The sequence below is a fragment of the Cervus elaphus genome, chromosome 11 (genome assembly GCF_910594005.1).
Source record: "Cervus elaphus chromosome 11, mCerEla1.1, whole genome shotgun sequence".
Taxonomy (NCBI): Eukaryota; Metazoa; Chordata; class Mammalia; order Artiodactyla; family Cervidae; genus Cervus; species Cervus elaphus.
In genome coordinates this window covers 18,707,273-18,725,799 of record NC_057825.1, presented here as the reverse complement: position 1 = coordinate 18,725,799, position 18,527 = coordinate 18,707,273, and the positions used below count along the sequence as shown (strand labels likewise).

Here is an 18,527-nt window from a genome sequence, read left to right as displayed (position 1 = left end):
GACTCTTTGCGATCCCGTGGACTGCAGCACGCCAGGCTTCCCTGTCCATCACCAACTCCCGGAGCTTGCTCAAACTCATGTCCATCACGTTGGTGATGCCATCCAACCATCTCATCCTCTGTCATCCCCTTCTCCTCCTGCCTTCAATCTTTTCCAGCATCAGGGTCTTTTCAAATGAGCTGGTTCTTCACATCAGGTGACCAAAGTATTGGAGCTTCAGCTTCAGCATCAGTCCTTCCAATGAATATTCAGGACTGATTTCCTTTAGGATGGACTGGTTAGATTTCTTTGCAGTCCAAGGGACTCTCAAGAGTCTCCTCCAACGCCACAGTTCAAAAGCATCAATTCTTCAGTGCTCAGCTTTCTTTATAGTCCAACTCTCACATCCATACATGACTACTGGAAAAACCATAGCCTTGACCAGATGGACCTTTGTTGGCAAAGTAATGTCTCTGCTTTTTAATATGCTGTCTAGGTTAGTCATAGTTCTTCTTTCAAGGAACAAGCATCTTTTAATTTCAAGGCTGCAATCACCATCTGCAGTGATTTTGGAGCACCCCCAAAATAAAGTTTCTGTTTCCATTGCTTCCCCATCTATTTGCCATGAAGTGATGGGACCAGATGTCAGGATCTTAGTTTTCTGAATGTTGAGTTTTAAGTCAACTTTTTCACTCTCCTCTTTCACTTTCATCAAGAGGCTCTTTAGTTCTTCACTTTCTGCCATAAGGGTGGTGTCATCTGCATATATGAGGTTATTGATATTTCTCCCGGCAATCTGGAATTAACCCTCAGCCCAGGGGATAAAGATGGTGGAGTCAGAAGTAGAAGGGGTCTGGGTCTCTGACTCACCCCCTTGGGTTTGCTGTACAAGCAAGAATGGGGACACTCAACTCATGGGAGCAAGAAGTGAATTCCTTATGTTAAACCACTGAGATGGTCCAGGGGTAGGCTGTTAGAGCAATCAGCTTACTCTAATAAAGAGAAAAGGTGATACACATAGAGGAAAGGCCAAAGGGATCTGATATCTGAATAGTAAGAATTGGACTACAAGTTAGAAAAATACAGATGCTAAGTTATTAAAAAAAAAAATCAGTGACAATTTCTCAGATAAAGGATGTAGTTTCTATGTTGAGAGGCTCCATCATCTACTTGGGAGCAGGGATGAAAACAGACCACCTCACCCGGGGAGTCAGAGCCTGAGGTGTCCACGGACGGGGGCCTGACGGGGGTTTGCCTGAGGGGACACAGGAAGGCATCCACCTGGCTGGGGGCAGGGGCTGGCCTGTCAGGGGAGCTGGAGACCCAGGAGGGTCCCAGATTCCAGCAGGGAGAGGAGGCTTCTGCACAGAGGAGAAGGCGGGGATGGGAGATGCATTTCATAAGGGTACCGATCAGTCACGTAAACATGAGAGCCGGACTTTTTTACCATTAGAAAAGGGAGTAACAAGTGCAGAAAGGAATAAAAAGCTATAATAGAATGAACCCTGTGGAGCATTTAAAACACCGAGAATGGACTGCATGGCCACTGTAATGCCCCACCCTCCCCTGACTGAGTCCAGGCTCTGCCTGTGCCGAGCAGTAGCAGAAGGCAGCCGTGATGCCCTGCTGGTTTCCAGGACTTGCTCTTGGGCCTAGTCACCCTGATGTGAGACGGGCCAGGACACGTTAAGTATTCCAGCCGAGAGCCCCAGCTGAAGTCCCAGCTGACAGCCAGCACCAACCACGTGTGTGGACTGGGGAGGCCTCCTCTGATGAATCGCTCTGTGTTGAACAACCCCCAGCCCTCGAGTCTTTTCAGCTAAAGGCCCAGATATTGTCAAGCAAACACAAGCCACTCCCCCTGTGCTGACCCAAACTCATGAGCGTAATAAGACAGTTGTGTCTTATGTCAATATATTTTGGTGTGGTTTGTTACTTAGAACCAGAGAAACTGGAGACAGTGTGAACTCATGGATTTCCATCCACATAGACAAGAAACAGAAATAAACATGTTTATACATGTATACAAGCATGCATGTATATGTATGAATATACACGTATGTATGCCTAGTTCTGATCACTCAGAAGGCCTGCCTGGGAGCACTGACACTCCAACGGCAATGAAGACACCGACCACCCAGATCTTGGCGTCTTAAGTATCATTCCACTAAAAGGAACCATTTCTCTACCATAAAGATCCAGACTGAAAGCCGTGAACTGGATCCCATGAGCTTTACTACAATAAATGTGGTAAAGGACATTTATTTAGACAAATGGCAAAACCTGGAGTCTGCCTTTTGGAAGGTAGGCTCAGTGGTAAAGAATCCGCCTGCCAATGCAGGAGACATGGGCTCGATCCTTGGGTCAGAAAGATCCACCAGAGAAGGAAATGGCTACCCACTCTAGTATTCTTGCCTGGAGAATCCCATGGACAGAGAAGCCTAGCAGGCTACAGTCCATGGGGTCGCAAAGTGTCGGACACAACTTAGCGACTAAACAATAACAACCATGTTAATTTCCTGATCTGGCTGGCTATATTATGTTTATGTAGGAGAATGTCCTAGTTTGTTGGAAATACATGCCCTGCACTACAAAGAGTTCATGTATTCAAGATAATCCTATGAGTGAACAACAAGTAAGACCTAGAGGCCCTGTGTCTTGAGGAGTTTAACTCCCCCAGTCCCAGTGTCTATGTTCAACAGAAATCTAAATTCATCATGTGGATATAAGACACGCACTGGTATGAAATGTTTGCAGTATATTCTTGGTAAATTATTTTGAAGAACCCTGAAACATAATGAATTAGTCATGCAACACTTGACCTCAGGGGTCATAGCAGAATTTGAAATGTGGATGATTTCAAACATTCAGAGAAACCCCAGCAGGTGAAGGGCGGGTGCACTGGGAAGCCCCCTGAAGGCAGGAAGCATGGATGGTGACCTGGCTGGCCCCCGAGGTGGACATAGACAAGCAGCAGTTACCCGGGAGCAGGCCTCTTCTGGGGGAGGCGGCTGGGCGGCTGGGGCGGCAAGGGTGGCGGGGCTTTGCTGGGTGGGAGTCCGGGCTGGGCTGGCTTGCTCTGCTGGCTCAAGGCTTCGATCACACTGGGCGTTTTGGCCACCGGAGGGGGTGGCGTGGGAGCCAGGGGGTCTGCAGAGAGAAAAAAGAGAGAGAGACACACACAGAGGGTCAGCCTCCAGGCGTCATATTCCCAGGCTTCCCACCCGAGGCTCCTTCGACGAGGGCTTCCTTTTCTCCTTCCACTATTTCACAGGGAAAACACCCACTTCCACCAAAGACTTTTCAGACAGCAGTATCGGTGGAGAGTCCTTCTAGGCCTTAAGGGAGGATTAAAATGACTCTATGGGCCTGGGGGGTGTTTTCTCAGCTAGAACCCCTCCTGGGGAAGCCAACTGGGTCTTCCATCCTCCAGGGAACCTGGAGAAGCAGCTGCAGGAGGCCTGGCTCGGGTCCTGCCCGGGGGCCCACCCATGTCACCCAGTGGCCAGCCAGTCAGTCTGGGGACAGGCTGTGAAGGGCCAACTCCGTGAAGGCTTCCTGTCTCTAAGGGGACAGGGCAACAAGTTATATTCTCTACATTTTACAGAGAATGAGGGAGCCGAGGCTTTCAGTGAGGGCATGGGGCTGGTAAGACAAGGGGCCAGACCTTGAGCCTCCTTCCCATTTGCTGACAAATATCAGCGCCCTTCTCAACGGCCAGCACCCGTGTCCCGCAGTCCGAGCAGAGGCAGTGACCTGCCCCCGGGCCTGGACGTGGACACCACAGGAGCCTCGGCCCCAGACGGCAGAGGTGGGGGGCGCTGGCTGAGCAGGGAGGGGTCCAGTTCAGGCTTTCTTTCCTTTTTTCATAAGCTTTAAAAGCAAAGTCAAAAGGCAGACTCTCGCATGCCTATCTACAGTCCCGGGGACTCAGGACCATGAGGCAGAAGAGTGGGCTTCGGAGACCTGCTGGGCACTTCTCACCACCGACCTCCTCGCTGCCGCCTCCGGACCTGGGTGCCCCTGTCCCACTGCAGCCTCTGGAAGCCCCTCCCCGAGGCAGCTGCCCGCTTGGCCTCCAGCACCCGGAGGGCACCGACTGCAGCCGGGGTGGTTTCTCCCACCTTAACTCCAGCTAAGGAAACCCAGAGAAACCCTCAGCGCTCTCGGAGTGGACCCGCACCCCGAGAGCCCAGAGCCCCTCCTATAGTGTCCAGGCCTCGCCTCCCTGGTCCAGTCGCCACCCCCCCAACCCCGCTTTGCACCCCCCGCCCCTCCCCCTGGTGGACACATGACACTGAAGGGAAACACAGAGCAGATTCTAATCCTCAGGAACACAAGCCGGTACCCCAAAGCACGGAACAGCCAGAGGAGGCCCCGGCACCGACGTGCGAGAGAAAGAAACGCTGCTGGAGTTTCCCCGTGGGGAGTGGGACAGACAGCGGCCAGCTTCCAGGGAGGAGGGGGCCGCAGGGAGGCGGCCACGGGGGAGCCCCCAGCAGCGTGCAGGCTGGGGCTTGCTCCCCACGTGGCGGCCGAGAAGACCAACCCCCTCCTCCCCACCATCCATCCGTGTAGTATTGAAGCCCGACGGCAAGAAAGGTAAAAGGAAAAAAAAACGTACTGGTAGATGTCACGCGGAGAGGGGGCAGCGGTGGATGGACAGCGGGCGGATCTGACGAAGATCGCTGCCGGCTTATACTGTCCACGCTTACAGAGTTTGTCTTCCACGGGGCGTTAGCAGAGGAGGCTGGCTGAGCTGCACACGCACGCACACGCACGCCCATGCACACGCAGGCATGCACACGCACGCAGAAGCACAGAACAAAAACAGAAACAGAACACGGCATTATTGATCCTCTGCCTGTGCAACGGGAAACGTGACCCTTCTGTGGACAGAACAGCGGTCAGACCACAAACAGGCCGCTCATTTGTTTAAAAAAAAAGAATTCTTTCTGGCACCTGGAAGACAGATACCAATACACACCAAACCAACGATGCTCCTGGGAAAATTCCCAGTTGGTCTCCATCTTACTGATGTCTCTAATGGAAGTACCGTCTGAAGAGGGAAATGATAACCACAGTGACCCTCTTGAGCGCTGCACTCAGGGATGGGACATCTGCTCGTCTCTACCCATTTACGTCCTCCCATGGGGTCAGCACGTCACTGGGGGCGGGGGCGGGGGGGCACCTGTCCTCAGACAGAGCACGTGAGAGGAGGGCCAAGTCACACACAGCTGGTGAAGGGCAGATGTATTTCTGGCTGGACGCCGGCACCTGGTGACACCCTTCCTCTGCCCGCTCCTCCTCAGGGAGCGGCGTCAGCCCAGGGCAAAGGCGTGACCGTGTCTGAGGCTGATGTGGCTCACATGGCTGGCTGGGCCTGGAGATGAAAACAGGCCACAGCCACATAGGGCAGACCTGGGGTGGGGGGGGCTGCCCACGTCTGCTGACGGGGACAGCACTGACCTTCTTCCATTTGTTGGGGTCCACGTGGATCAAGGGTAGAACAGACAGAAAACAAAGATAGGCTTCAGTGGGCTGGAGGGGGTGAAAGGCGATCTCTATCACCAAAGGAAGAAAAGGGGAACCCTCCAAACCCTTCTCATCTTAAGACTTGAAGGAAGCCAAGAAACACAGGTGAACAGCTTTCTACCACTGTTCTGTGACCCAACAGAGCAAAAGAAAATCTCTCCGCCCACGACATACACAGTCAGGAAAAGCTGCTCACGAGGTGCCGACGACCTAACCATTTAGCTCCAGCCTCATAAGACAACATACACACCTGGGACTTGGGAGGCAGGAGGGGGAGGCAACAAGCCGCCCCCATGAGACCCCCGGACCACAGCGGCCCTCATACACCGTGGCCCCTTCCAGCTGCAGGGCGTGACCTCCTTCCTTGCACAGGGGCTCCCCGCAGGCCTGGGAGGAGGAATGGGCTCTGCAGGAGGGGGCGGGCTGGTTTCCAAGGACTGCCCGGTGTGGCCAGTGACCTCTGGGCCTCCCTGAGCGCTGAGGCAGAGCCGTGTGGAAGGGCCTGCACCACAGCCAGGGCAGAGGGATGGGGGTGGGGGGCAACAGCCACCCCACTCTGTGAGCACAGACTTCAGGCCTCCCAGCATCACCGCCACTCGGCTATGTGCCCCTCTCCAAGAGCAGCTCCTGCGAAATGCAATGTGGGACTTACTTCTGGGGCCGCCATCAGCCTAGAGCAGCTGTGGGGCTTGGACATCACACCCAGGGCAGGCTCCTGCCCCCCACCCTCGGGAAGCCCCTGGAGCCCCAGCATACAGCCGGCCTGGCCACCTGCTGAACCTGCCTTCAAGGAGCAAAATGGCCAGTGGGCCTCCAGTGCTGGGTAAATTACTTAACCTTTGCGGGCGGGCGAGTGGGTGGGCCTTCAGTTTCCATTTTTATAAAAACAGAAAATAGCATCTGTGGTGTCAAATTCACTACGCTGTGAAAGACTGACTGAGGCCAGCACAGCAAAGCTTCAGCACCCGAAGTGCCAGCAGGACCCTTGGGGACTCTTCTGTATTTTTACAGCTAGGCTGAGCACTGCTTCCCAAATTAGCATCTTTCTATCCTTCACTTCATGGGGAATCACAGAGAGAAGAAATAATCAGATGCCACAAGCTGGCCGTGTACAGGCAGGAGAGAGATAGAAAGGGAAAGAATGGAGGTAACGGGAGGGGTGGACAGCAAAGACAACAGCACCAGGAAGCAGGTCTGCGGGAAACACCCAGGGACAGCGGCAGGGCTCACCCGGCCACCCCAGGCCTGCGCAGTGCAGTCCGAGTCACACAAGCCACCGCCCGGCCCGGAACAAGAACGAAGCCAAGACACACTCCCACCATCCTAAGAATGATGGAGCTCATTTTGGAAGCAAAGAACGTTAAAAGACCCAAAAACAAAAGACCCAAAAGAAAAACGCGTCCTGACGCTGGCCCACAGGCGAGCTAGCTGGGGACAAAGCAAGGACAGAGTCCCCAAAGCGTGACCCCAGTCACAGCACTCCTGCACCCAGAGCGACCAACAGCTCAGTACATACCTTTGGCGATGTTCCGCGGGGGGAGTGGGGGGGCGCTGGCCGAGCCGGGGGCCGCAGGCTGGGTGGGCGGCGGGCTGCCACTCAGGATGGCACCGTATGTCTCGTTCTGCAGGAGGCTGGGCACGAAGCCCCTCTGCTTGTCCTTGGCCAGGCCGCCGGCGTCTCTCGCCAGAGCTGCGGCGCTGGACGGCAGCTGGCTGGGGCCCAGCTGGTAGAAGCTGACAGGCCGGTCTTCTCGCCGACTGGGGCTGGGCTGTGGGGGTGGTGGGCAGAGGTGTGTGAGATGCAGACGCGCTGACCTCCGAGTCATGGCTATGGATGTGCTGGTGACAAGCCCAGGCACGCCACTCAACCACCTGGGCACAGCGCATTTCTGCCGTTGCAGGACAGCGGCGAGACCTAAACCTCACTCTTAGCGTCCTCTTAATGGACACACCCACCAAAAGAAGCGTGCTTTACAAGAACTTGCAATCCTTCATCCTGGGAAGAACTTAGAACATAAGCTGCTTCATCTGTACCAGCCGGAGTTGGCCCGGCGTAGCTGCTTTCACTGCACGTCCCCTCCACGAGCATCCTTCTCAGACAGCATCCACAGCTGTGACCGATCCTCAACAGCCACACAGCTAATTCAGGGGAGATCAACATCTTCCTCCCATAGAACTCGGGACTCTACAGAGTCCTCTAGCTCAAGGTCAGCAAATTATGACTTGTGGGACCACCGCCTGTTTTAACAAGTAAAACATTAGCAGAAAGCAGCCATGCCTGAGGTTTACACACTGCCCATGGCTGCTCTCCAACCACCCTGGAGGACAGGAGCTGGAACACAGGCTCGTGTTTTAGGCCCACAAGCTTAAAACATCTGTCATCTGGCCCTTTGTAGGTTTGCTGACCCTTGCTCCACCTGAAGGTCATATGCAAGGAACCAGGGACTTGGGTAAATTTGATCAAACTCCTATCTCAAATGTCAGCTTTGTTATAACAGCTGTGATCTTGAGCAAACTAGCCTTGCTGATCCTATTTTTCATCTGTTAAATGGGTACAAATTTAACTACCGGCACAGAGCCCAGAGTCTAGCAGGTATGAGTACCGGCTGTCACACCCACCTGCCCTCACACGACCACCTGCCTGGTCAAGGCTCCGGCCAACCAACGGCTCACACTCGGCTTCAGTGCACAGAGCTCAATGGCCAGTGGTTCCTCCTACAGAGTTTAAATTCCGACAGGGAGCACGGCTGTGTGAACCACGCCCGCCGCTCTCTGCTAGGGATGGGATGGAGCGGGGGGCGTGAGTGTCAGCACTGCTGCTGGGCTTTCACTGGGACCACAGGACCCACCCAGTCCCTGCCTGCATGACCCTGGGAACCTGACAACGTGATGTGTGCCTGACCAAGAAGCAGTCATGCTGGGGCAGATGTTTCAAAGCTTCTCTTTTTAAAAAAAAAAAAAAAAAATTATTTTATTGTATTTTTTATTTATTTTTTGGCTGACCCATACGAGATCTTAGTTCCCCAAGAAGGGATCAAACCCATGCCCCCTCATTGGGAGCATGGAGTCTTAACCACTGGGCCACCAGGGAAGTCCAAAACCTTCACCTTTTTAAAAGGAAAATCTAAGTATAAAATAACCAACTCCTCTCACTTTGATACTGTTTTAGAGCGAACTCAGAAATTCCTTATTCTAAGAAACAGAATAGTCCAACAGCTTTCAGAAACGCCATGTATTTCTGAAATATACATATGAGGACATTAAAGTCCAGCAGTAAGAATTAAAACCTTACATCACGGCACTCTAATTTCACAGCTTCTAGGCATACAGGTTTTGGAGTAGTTGTCCTGGGTCTGGCTCTGAGTTCTGAGACGGGTGTGAAGGTGGTTACCTCCCAGGGGTGCCCCCAAGTGCAAAAGCAGGAGCATCCCGAGGAGCAGCTGGACGAGGAGGCAAGAGCCCTGGGGCAGTCTCCAAGTGCTGGCTTCACGGTGGCCAAGCCAGCCTCTCAGTCTTGAGGCTTGAATGGCCCATCTGATACAGGAAAGAGCTGGGCCAAAGGAGATTCAAGGGTCACTGATTTCAGTGAAGGTTTTAAAGATCAACTCGGTGAACACAAAAACCACTCCTGGGGGAAACATGGCTTTTCATCACATTATTCTCAGTGAGAGAGCTTTCTCTAACATCCACCAGAATCAGAGGCCCTCTTGTATCTATCCTTTGTATCAGAAGGTGAGCGGCTACCACGATAACATAACTAATGTCCCGTAAAGTCACATTTGTAGGAGCTGGGAGACAGGGGCAGTTGTGGGATGGGTAAAACCCAAAAACTACCGAGATCAGCGGAAGCAAAAAATAAACTCTATTTCCTTTCCTACAACAGCTTTCTGCCCTAAATATAAGGCTGGGGCCCATACCACTCTGAAGGATGCTCATCATAAAACTCTCCATGTTTTGCAAGCTGGCACAGACCTGCAACTTCTCGTCCATGTCGTCGTCGCTTTCATCCAGGTCTTCGTGGAGCAGTCGCCATTCATATTCCACGTGAACATGGGAATTAAACCTTCCAGACAAGGCCTGGTTTAGCTGAGGACGACAATGGGCCGTCAGTGACTCTGCTCACACACTCGACCTTGTAAAGCAGATGTGGATTGAGAGGCAGCGGGCAGCGGGTCTGCGCCCCAGAGAAGCTGTGCCCCAGCATGAGGCTGGCTTATTTAATTTGCTGCGTCTCAGGCCAATCGCCCCTCCCAAATCCACACATACCCTGGAAGCTCAAGCCCGACAACTCCCATTTAGTGCTTTGTAAGCTGCAAAGTCACAGCATGCAGCCAAGGAGTGTTTGAGATCTAAAGGGCAATGGCCAGCCCTTGGGTACCCACAACTGCACAGGGAGCACTTAATCCAAGAAGGAACAAGCCTGCTAACTGTAGACCCCGCTTCTCCTGACCAGCGCAAGAGAATTAAGTCCTGCAAAAAATGACATAAATGACTGCTTTCCCAGCTTTCTCTGGGAAGGTGGCCAGCTGGTTTCATTCTAGATGCACAGGTGAGAAGTTATTGCATCAGATAAATGGGTGTCTTAGCACATCAGGGTCTAAATTTTCTCCAAAGCCAGACAGTAGCCATGTGATTTCAGGCAAGTTATTTAACCCTCTGAAGCTGGCTCCTCAGCTGTAAAATGGAGTAAGAGTAGGTACCTACTAATCAGTGTCCTAAGGGGTAACAGTAGGTGCCCACTAATCAGAGTCCTAAGGTGTAACAGCAGGGGCCAACTAATCAGTGTCCTAAGGGGAAGCAGTAGGCGCCTACTTAATCAGTATCCTAAGGGGTAACAGTAGGTGCCTACTAACCAGTGTTCTAAGGGGTAACAGTAGGTGCCTACTAACCAGTGTCCTAAGGGGTAACAGTAGGCGCCTACTAATCAATGTCCTAAGGGGTAACAGTAGGCGCCTACTAATCAGTGTCCTAAGGGATAACAGTAGGTGCCCACTAATTAGTATCCTAAGAGGAAACAGTAGGCACCTACTAATCAGTGTCCGAAGGGGTAACAGTAGGGACCCACTAATCAGTGTCCTAAGGGTTATCAAGATTAAATGAGTTAATGGACACAAAGAGCTCAGGATAGTAATAATAATGTTCCTCATCTTCTACAGCAGCGACTGTTAATGGCTCTGTTTACCGAGCACTTAGTACGCGCCCACGGCTTCACAGAGTTCAAGTCCATGACGACCCTACAGACTGGCGTAGCCGACTCCACGTTACAGACAAGGCAACAGTGGGGAGAGCTGGCATGACCTTCCCAAGCCACAGCAGTAGAGCTCCCTGCAAACCCCGGGGCCTTGGCTCCACTTACCCCCAAAGCCAGAGCTGACAACACCAACCAGAGCCCAACCAGAAAATACTGACTCATGTTCCAAGTGTCCTGCTAGGCAGGTGGTCCCCTCCTCTCTAAAGGTGCCCCAGGACACTTGCTCCAAGCTGTCCCCTCTAGGACACTGGGATCTGCTCAGGACCCTCCTGCGGACCCTCCCCAAGGGGCACCCCCCACCCCATCGGGGGAGACTCACCAGCTCCTCGCAGCGCTCGTGCCTGAGTCGCTTGGCAATGTCCAGTGGTGTCTCTCCTGACTCGTTAGCTAAGGGACGGTGAGATGAAAGGACGTGTTGTGGCCAAATCAAGCAAAGGTCTGATACCCGAAGGCTATTAAACAGAGACCCAGTGAAGCAGCCCAAATGAAACTGGACCTGACTGATGAATTCCGGTGACTTAGCCCCCGTCGGGGCTGAACTATTCTGAAATCATACAGAACTAAGCAGTGTGCAGTCAGTAAGGTTTTAAAAGACAAGGTTTGAACTAATCATGAAAGTAAAAGCACTAAAGTTAAGCCAACTAATGTAAAAATAAACATCCAAGGTGTAATTCACTGAGTAAAGCAGTTCATGGTAATTCTCTAACCAAAAGCACTGCTAATCTAGTTCCAGGAACCTGGCTGAAAGACTTTACACCTCCTTTTATTAATAAGTAGTCCGTAAATTTGGAATTGTGTATTTTCTTCTAAACAAACCTCAGTCAATGAGGTTGGATGATTAATTAAAAAATAAAAAAACTCAGCTCTCAAGCAGGCATGAGCTTTTTTCCAGTCTTGGCTCTTTGATAATTCTTCAAAGCTCCTCCCCAGGACACATCACAGCCAGATGTCCTGGGGGTTAGGCCGTGCCCAGCCAGCTGCAGGTCAGGGCCACGCGAGGAGAAAGCGATGGAAGCCAAGCAGACATGGTCCCTCATGGAGGAGGTTCCATGCCAATGAACAGAGGGGCAGTGGGCAGTGACTCCCAGCAGTAAACGTGCCCACCCAGGGCCAGTGAGGGACCAAGTCTGATCTCAGGTGGAGTCAGAAAGAGGAGGGCAAGATGCCTGAACCTTGTCCAGGGTCACCTGGCCACTGGTTAACAGCTGCAGGCCATCCTCTGCCTCTCATGGCCCAGAAAACGCCAGCAACACGGGGGCAAGTCCATGAGACAGCGGAGGAAAACTGCTGTTAAGTATCAGACCACAGCAGCCTGGCAGAGCGGGCTTTTTCTTCCTGGGTGGTGCCAGCTTCCAGGCTCTGCCCGGAGCCCAGTGGCCAGAGGGGTCGGGGAGGAGGAGGAGGCGGGGCTGAGGCTCACCGATGCCGATGGAGGCCTTGCCCCGCAGCAGCAGCTTCAGGCACTCAGCGCTGTCCGTCAGGCAGCAGTAGTGCAGGGCCGTGCTGCCCTTCCCCGTCTGTTTGTCCAGGTTCCCGCTGGCGAGGACGGACGCAGAGAGAGAAAGGAGGATAGGGGAGTCTCAGGTCAGAGGACTAGGGTCTGGGAGTGGGAGAGGCAGTCGGCGCCCGGGTTCGTGGCTGGCAGGGTCTCTCGTCTTCCCCCGGCGGGGGGGGGGGGGCCACAGCGCCAGCCCAGCTTGTGGCAGGAGGCGGCCTGGGCTTAAGGCCATCGGGGAATAAACGACGATGGCAGAGCCGGCGAAAAAAAGGGGGCGAGGCACCTGTGCACCCCTGAACAGGCGCTGGGAGAAGCAGGTGAACCAGGGTCCCTCCCGCTGCACTGCCAGGGCCCCACCAGCGTGTCCCACAGCACGGAAGGCTGGGCTGAGCTCTTTTCGTCCTACTGACGACACTCTTGCCAGGAAGGGGAAAAGCCACTTTTTCCAAAGTTCAGAGTCACCAGGCTCCTCTGAGCTGGCTCGCCCCGGACCACCCTGAAAACAGGCTCTGGGGGAACGAGGGGACCACACGGGTTCTGCCAACACAGAACAGACCGGGCGATCCCAGGACGAGCCACTCAGCCCACCGGACGTCACGCTCTGAGCGGGACAGCAGGGCTCCACCCTGAACAGACACGTGGGGACGCGGAGGGATCACCAGGAGATGAAGCCTCAGGATCCCGACAGGAAGAAACCACCCACATTCACTGTTCCTTTTTTCCAAGCAGCTACGTTTTCAGTAAAAAAAAAAAAGCCTGATCTCTGATCTCGGCCCGCTCTGGAGGTGGAGCCCTGCTTCTTGCTTCCCTCTCCCTTTGCTCATGGCGCCCTGCCTGACGTCATGGGAACCCCCACCTCACAGGACAAGCCGGGGGCTGCCCTGCCTGACATCATGGGACCCCCACCTCACAGGATAAGCTGGGGACTGCCCTGCCTGACGTCACGGGACCCCCACCTCACAAGATAAGCTGGGGGCTGCCCTGCCGGACGTCATCGGGACCACCCCTCACAGGACAAGCCAGGGGGCTGCCCTGCCTGACGTCATGGGACCCCCACCTCACAGGATAAGCTGGGGACTGCCCTGCCTGACGTCATGGGACCCCCACCTCACAGGATAAGCTGGGGACTGCCCTGCCTGACGTCATGGGACCCCCACCTCACAGGATAAGCTGGGGACTGCCCTGCCTGACGTCATGGGACCCCCACCTCACAGGATAAGCTGGGGACTGCCCTGCCTGACGTCATGGGAACCCCACCTCACAGGACAAGCCAGGGGGCTGCCCTGCCGGACGTCATCGGGACCACCCCTCACCTCACAGGACAAGCCGGGGGCTGCCTTGCCTGACATCATCGGGACCACCCCCCCACCTCACAGGACAAGCCTGGGGGCTGCCCTGCCTGATGTCATGGGACCCCCCCCACCTCACAGGACAAGCCGGGGGCTGCCCTGCCTGATGTCATGGGACCCCCACCTCACAGGACAAGCCTGGGGGCTGCCCTGTCTGACCTCGTGGGGGCCACTTCCCACTTGACAGTCAAGGGGGCTACAGCCAGAGGATGCTTACCAGGGGCTCAGAATTCAGCAGACTTATTCACGGGGTGTCCCCCTGAGCTCCAGACAATAGAAGCTGGATGCTACAGACACCAGAAGGGGTTAAGACTGCACGGGAACACCCCACACCTGCAGCCCTTTCGCTGTCCGGTAAATCCTAGTCACACCTGAGGAAATTCTAGCACATTGGCCACACTGCGGAAGCAGTGAGGCAACCCCTGATCCCTTCCCTAGAAACACCCAGGAGCAAAATCAAACACCAGCCCTGATTTCAGGATACCTACCTGTTCTGAACTAAAAAGTCTACAATGTGGAGAGAAGTCCGGTCCACGGACCTGACGGCAAGGTGGAGGGCAGTCTCATCCGGCTCCTGAAGACCAAACAGAAACATTCCAGAGTCCCAAGGGGAACACTCAGTTCTGCGGCCAACGCGAGTGAAAGCGTGTATTTCTCTTCTAAAAGCCTCTGAGTCTGTCCTTTGAAAAACCTATCTCTAAAATGTGTTACCTATTGCTAAGTTGTGTCTTGTAACCCCATGGACTGTATGTAGCCTGCCAGGCTCTCTGTCCATGGGATTTCCCAGGCAGGAATACTGGAATGGGTTGCCATGCTCTCCTCCAGGGGATCTTCCCAACCCAGGGATCAAACCTGAGTCTCCTATGCTGGCAAGCAGATTCTTTACAGCTGAGCCACCAGGGAAGCCAATCTCCATGGCAAAATCTGCCCTTGGGAACCTGTCATTTAGAGACTGGTCCTCGTCCTCCTCCCTCCCCGGAAAAGAATGAAAAATTGCGGGGGTTTCATTGCAAAGTCCTCTCAAGCTTTCTGACCCCCTCCCTGCATCATCAACATGATGAAGCTTAGGCCTCTGAGAAAAGGCTCCTTCCCCCAGGGATGGACTCTCTCCCCAGAGCTGCCACCACAGTTTGGCTGAAGAATCAACCACACTCACCCAGGACTCACTGCCTCTTCGCTCAGGGTGTTTAATGACACTGTCAGCACTTCTGATGACACTGCTTTGTCACTCCCCATCAACCCTCCCAACCCTTTCTGTTTTTACATGTCCTTTCTTACATGTCCATTGGCCAGTGGGATTTTTTCTGTAAGATCCACACCGTCCGCGTATGCTTGAAGTAATCCAAAAATGTCTCTTGTTTTCACAGCTTCACAAAGACTGTGAAGTTTGGCCGCATTATCCGCGTGTTTTTTCCTTGCGTATTTCCTCTCAATGTACTTGGCAGTGATGTAGTCCTTTCTTGCGTTCCTGAAATCAAACATAACTGCCCTGTAAATGACTAAGGGCCTTAACATCCATTCATCTGTAATGAGTTAAAAATAATCCCACCCCCTCATGGTAACAAGGACTGATGCTGAAGCTTCAGTACTTTGGCCACCAGATGCAAACAGCTGACTCATTGGAAAAGATCCTGATGCTGGGAAAGACTGAGGGCAGGAGGAGAAGCGGGTGACAGAGCATGAGATGGCTGGATGGCATCACCGACTCAATGGACGTGAGTTCGAGCAAACTTTGGGAGATGGTGAAGAACAGGGAAGCCTGGCATGCTGCAGTTCACGGGGTGGCAAAGAGTTGGACCCAACTTGGCAACTGAACAACAACATGGTAACAAGCGGCACGGGCAGAAAATTACAGAGCAGGTGGCAGGCAGCGTGTGGCTCCCCTGCAGCACCAGCGTCCACCCTGCCTCTAGCACTTTCAGGAGGTTGGATACCCAAGACAAGCGGTATCAAGGTCTGGGTCTAAGGGCTGAGCAGCCGGGTTGGGGGACTGGCAGACTGCGAGGGAAGGCTGTTTTCCTGTTTGTGGGCGCCATGCCTAGCAGGCAGGTTCCCTATGTGCCCCATGAAATCAAACGAGCTGTCCATCTTCATGGTCTATTCAAGGCTTTAACTTGGCCTTGTGGGCACAGACCCCACCTCTCCAAGGAGCATGGAGCGGCATCAAATCCAGGGGAGCCAAAATCCTCCCCCGCTGTAGACTGCCAAGTGACCCTGGGCAAGTACGTGACCCCAAATCTTCTTATCTGTGAAATGCACACAGCCTGGGCGAAGCACATGAGGTGACACTTTGCTGCACTCCCAGCAGGTCCTTAGGGCCTCGGAAAGTACTGATGAACTCGAAAGATGGAGCAAGAAAAACAGCGGCTCCTGGTCCAGAGGACTGAGCATTTCACTCCAAGGACCATAACATGCAGCCAACAGCAACTATAAAAACCTAGACATGGTGTTTGAGGGACAGTAAACGCTAATTACCCATGACAACCAAGTCATAAGGGTCCATCAGCTGATGAACAGGTAAAAAAGACGTGGTGTCCACATAACAAGAGTACGACTCAGCCACAAAAGGAATGAAGCACTCACGTGGATGAACCCTGGAAACATTCTGAAATCCTAAATGTAACACACCAACACTCAAGTCCACACGTGGTGTTATTCCATTCACTGAAATGCCCGCAACCGACAAATGTGTAGAGATAGGAAGCAGGGGAGCAGCGGCCCCAGGCTGGGGGGAGGGTGTGTTGCGGGGAGGCGGGGCGTAAGGGGACAGAGTAGGGGATGGTTTACAGGTACGGGGCTTTCTGCTGGGAAGAAAATGTTCTAAAATTGCTTGTGGTGATGGAAGAACAACTGAGCATATACTAGAAGCCAGTGAACTGTACTTTAAATGGGTGAACTGTGATGGTATGTGACTCATATTTCAACCAAGTTGTTAAAAATTCCAAGACAAAAACTCAGCACGGATCAAGGTGTTTCCGCCTCCCCACCCCCCCACCCCAGCGACTCTGGGCCAGCGACTCAAACCTCCTCATCCTGTGCAAGTGTACACGGCCTGTGAGGCATGCACAAGCCAACGACATCTGTTCGCAGGCCTCTTTGGAATCACAGAGACAGAGACAGCACACTGAGGCCTTCAGACCAGGGTTCCGTATGCAGTAACCAGGGCAGCACGGAGTGAAGAGGCGCTGGGGGAACCCACCAGCTCTTCCTGGCCGGGGCACTGCTCGCTCCTTCCCTGGGGACCAGGGCTACACCCACCGCACCTGCTTCTATGATTGTCAGGGCCCAAGGCCCCCAGGTCAACCCACGTGGGTCCTCGCTGCAGCCCACCAGGGTTCAGGAGCGGGTGGGTCAACTCCGGGATTCCAGTGGGGGCATACAACACTTTGCCAGCTTCACCTAATAAACCACCACCTGGGTGTCCATAGACGCTGCCTCGCGTGAACTGTGCTGGGGGACCTCACACGTGTCCCCAATAGGGGACGGTTACTGAGGGCCACAGGTTGGGCGGAGCTGTGCTGTCCATCTCACCCTCGCAACAGCGTTGTGAACGTGAGTCCACGCCCTCCAGCAGCCCGGCAGCTCCGAGGGCCGCCCTGCTCCGCTGAACTGAGCTCTCCTCACAGGGGCTCCCGGCCAGAGCGATGCTCTGGCTGCTACCTGGTGACTGTCCCGGCTGGACAAAACCAACAACCCGTCTGATGAAACTCTACAGGTCTCTTATGACGGGCGGCAGGGCTGGACAGGTATCAAGGCTTAGATGGCTCCAATAATCACTTTGGGACAGAATCACTATGAACCCTCAGGAAGGGGCTAGTGATAAACTGGACCTTGTACTTTTTAAATGTTTTATCCACTTGTCCAGGCTCTGGGTCCCAAACCCAGAAGGTGGTCCCTCCACCAGCACAGGTACAGGTCTGTTGGGACCACACCAGGCCCCACGGATTCCTGGTGGAAGTTGACCCTGCCAGTGTGACCCCTCCACCTCTTCTTTTTTTGGGAAAGGTTAAGGCTTTTGGAGGAAAGCAATGAATTTAATAATAATGTGTTTGGCATGTGTTCAGAGAGGGAGGCTTCTTATACTTCCAAAGGACACGGCGTGTGTGAGAGCCCTCAATCACGGGAGAGAAACAGTTCTGGCCTCAGTGAGCAGGAAGCTCCCTGCTTCCTGCCTATTTATATCTCTCAACACCCCCCCAAATCCATCTGGGGATTCACAGGCCACGAGACGGTCTCTGGCTTCCCTTTCAACAGATTCATCTGCAGATGGTGTGCTGCTTTGAGATAAAGCCAGGAGCAGTGCACTCCTTTTAATCTGGAAGTTAAGACAGTAGCTTCTCTAAGTAGTCACAGAGCTAGGGCTTCACCTCTGACTCATTGTTTCATTGTTTATGTACAAATATTTCCCATCACAAGCAACATATTATGGTGGGACAAACAAACATGAGTAAGGTGAGATTCAGTAGAAAGAAGTATGTGGACACCTAGGTACAATGTAAAGTGGGATGAAATGCTTTAAAACAGAGCTATGCCTGCAACTGGTTTCAGCTGAGGGGGCATCCACGTGGGTGCCAGTATGCTATCACACTGGTCACCTACCCTCTTTTTGAAAAAAAAAAAAAAAGGAGTAAACATCCTTTTCACTGGCGCCAAGGCTGGGAGGCGGGGCAGGGGCTCAGTGTAGAGGGAACATTTATATCCAAGAGTTCTATGCAGGCAGGATTCACTTTTTAGAACTATTTTTGCCCAGAATAAACAAATGCTCTGCTTTTATAAAGTACCCCTGGTACTTGGAAGAAATCAGTGACCATGTCTTATACTTTGTTCAAAGTAGATCAATACTACAGGATTTCAGGAGACCACGCCCTTCACCGTGAGAGCAGGTGTCTATGAGACAGTAAGTGAAGTGAAGTGC

The 18,527-nt window shown here is 53.3% G+C and overlaps 1 protein-coding gene across 5 annotated transcripts in view; it reads right to left on the bottom strand.

The window, feature by feature from the left end:
* ASAP2 (ArfGAP with SH3 domain, ankyrin repeat and PH domain 2) overlaps window positions 1-18,527 on the bottom strand; it is a 153,617-nt gene that overhangs the window by 6,214 nt on the left and 128,876 nt on the right. For 2 of the 5 annotated variants that reach the window (XM_043917025.1, XM_043917026.1), the window contains exons 17-24: window positions 14,891-15,080; window positions 14,101-14,186; window positions 12,186-12,301; window positions 11,085-11,152; window positions 9,487-9,600; window positions 7,031-7,283; window positions 4,604-4,738; window positions 2,961-3,129 (exon numbers count right to left, since the gene is read on the bottom strand). In XM_043917025.1, the coding sequence (XP_043772960.1) occupies window positions 2,961-3,129; window positions 4,604-4,738; window positions 7,031-7,283; window positions 9,487-9,600; window positions 11,085-11,152; window positions 12,186-12,301; window positions 14,101-14,186; window positions 14,891-15,080 (1,131 nt within the window). Of the gene's footprint in view, window positions 1-2,960; window positions 3,130-4,603; window positions 4,739-5,948; window positions 6,142-7,030; window positions 7,284-9,486; window positions 9,601-11,084; window positions 11,153-12,185; window positions 12,302-14,100; window positions 14,187-14,890; window positions 15,081-18,527 lie in introns of those variants that run through there. The other 3 variants (XM_043917027.1, XM_043917029.1, XM_043917030.1) reach the window with 2 other exon arrangements.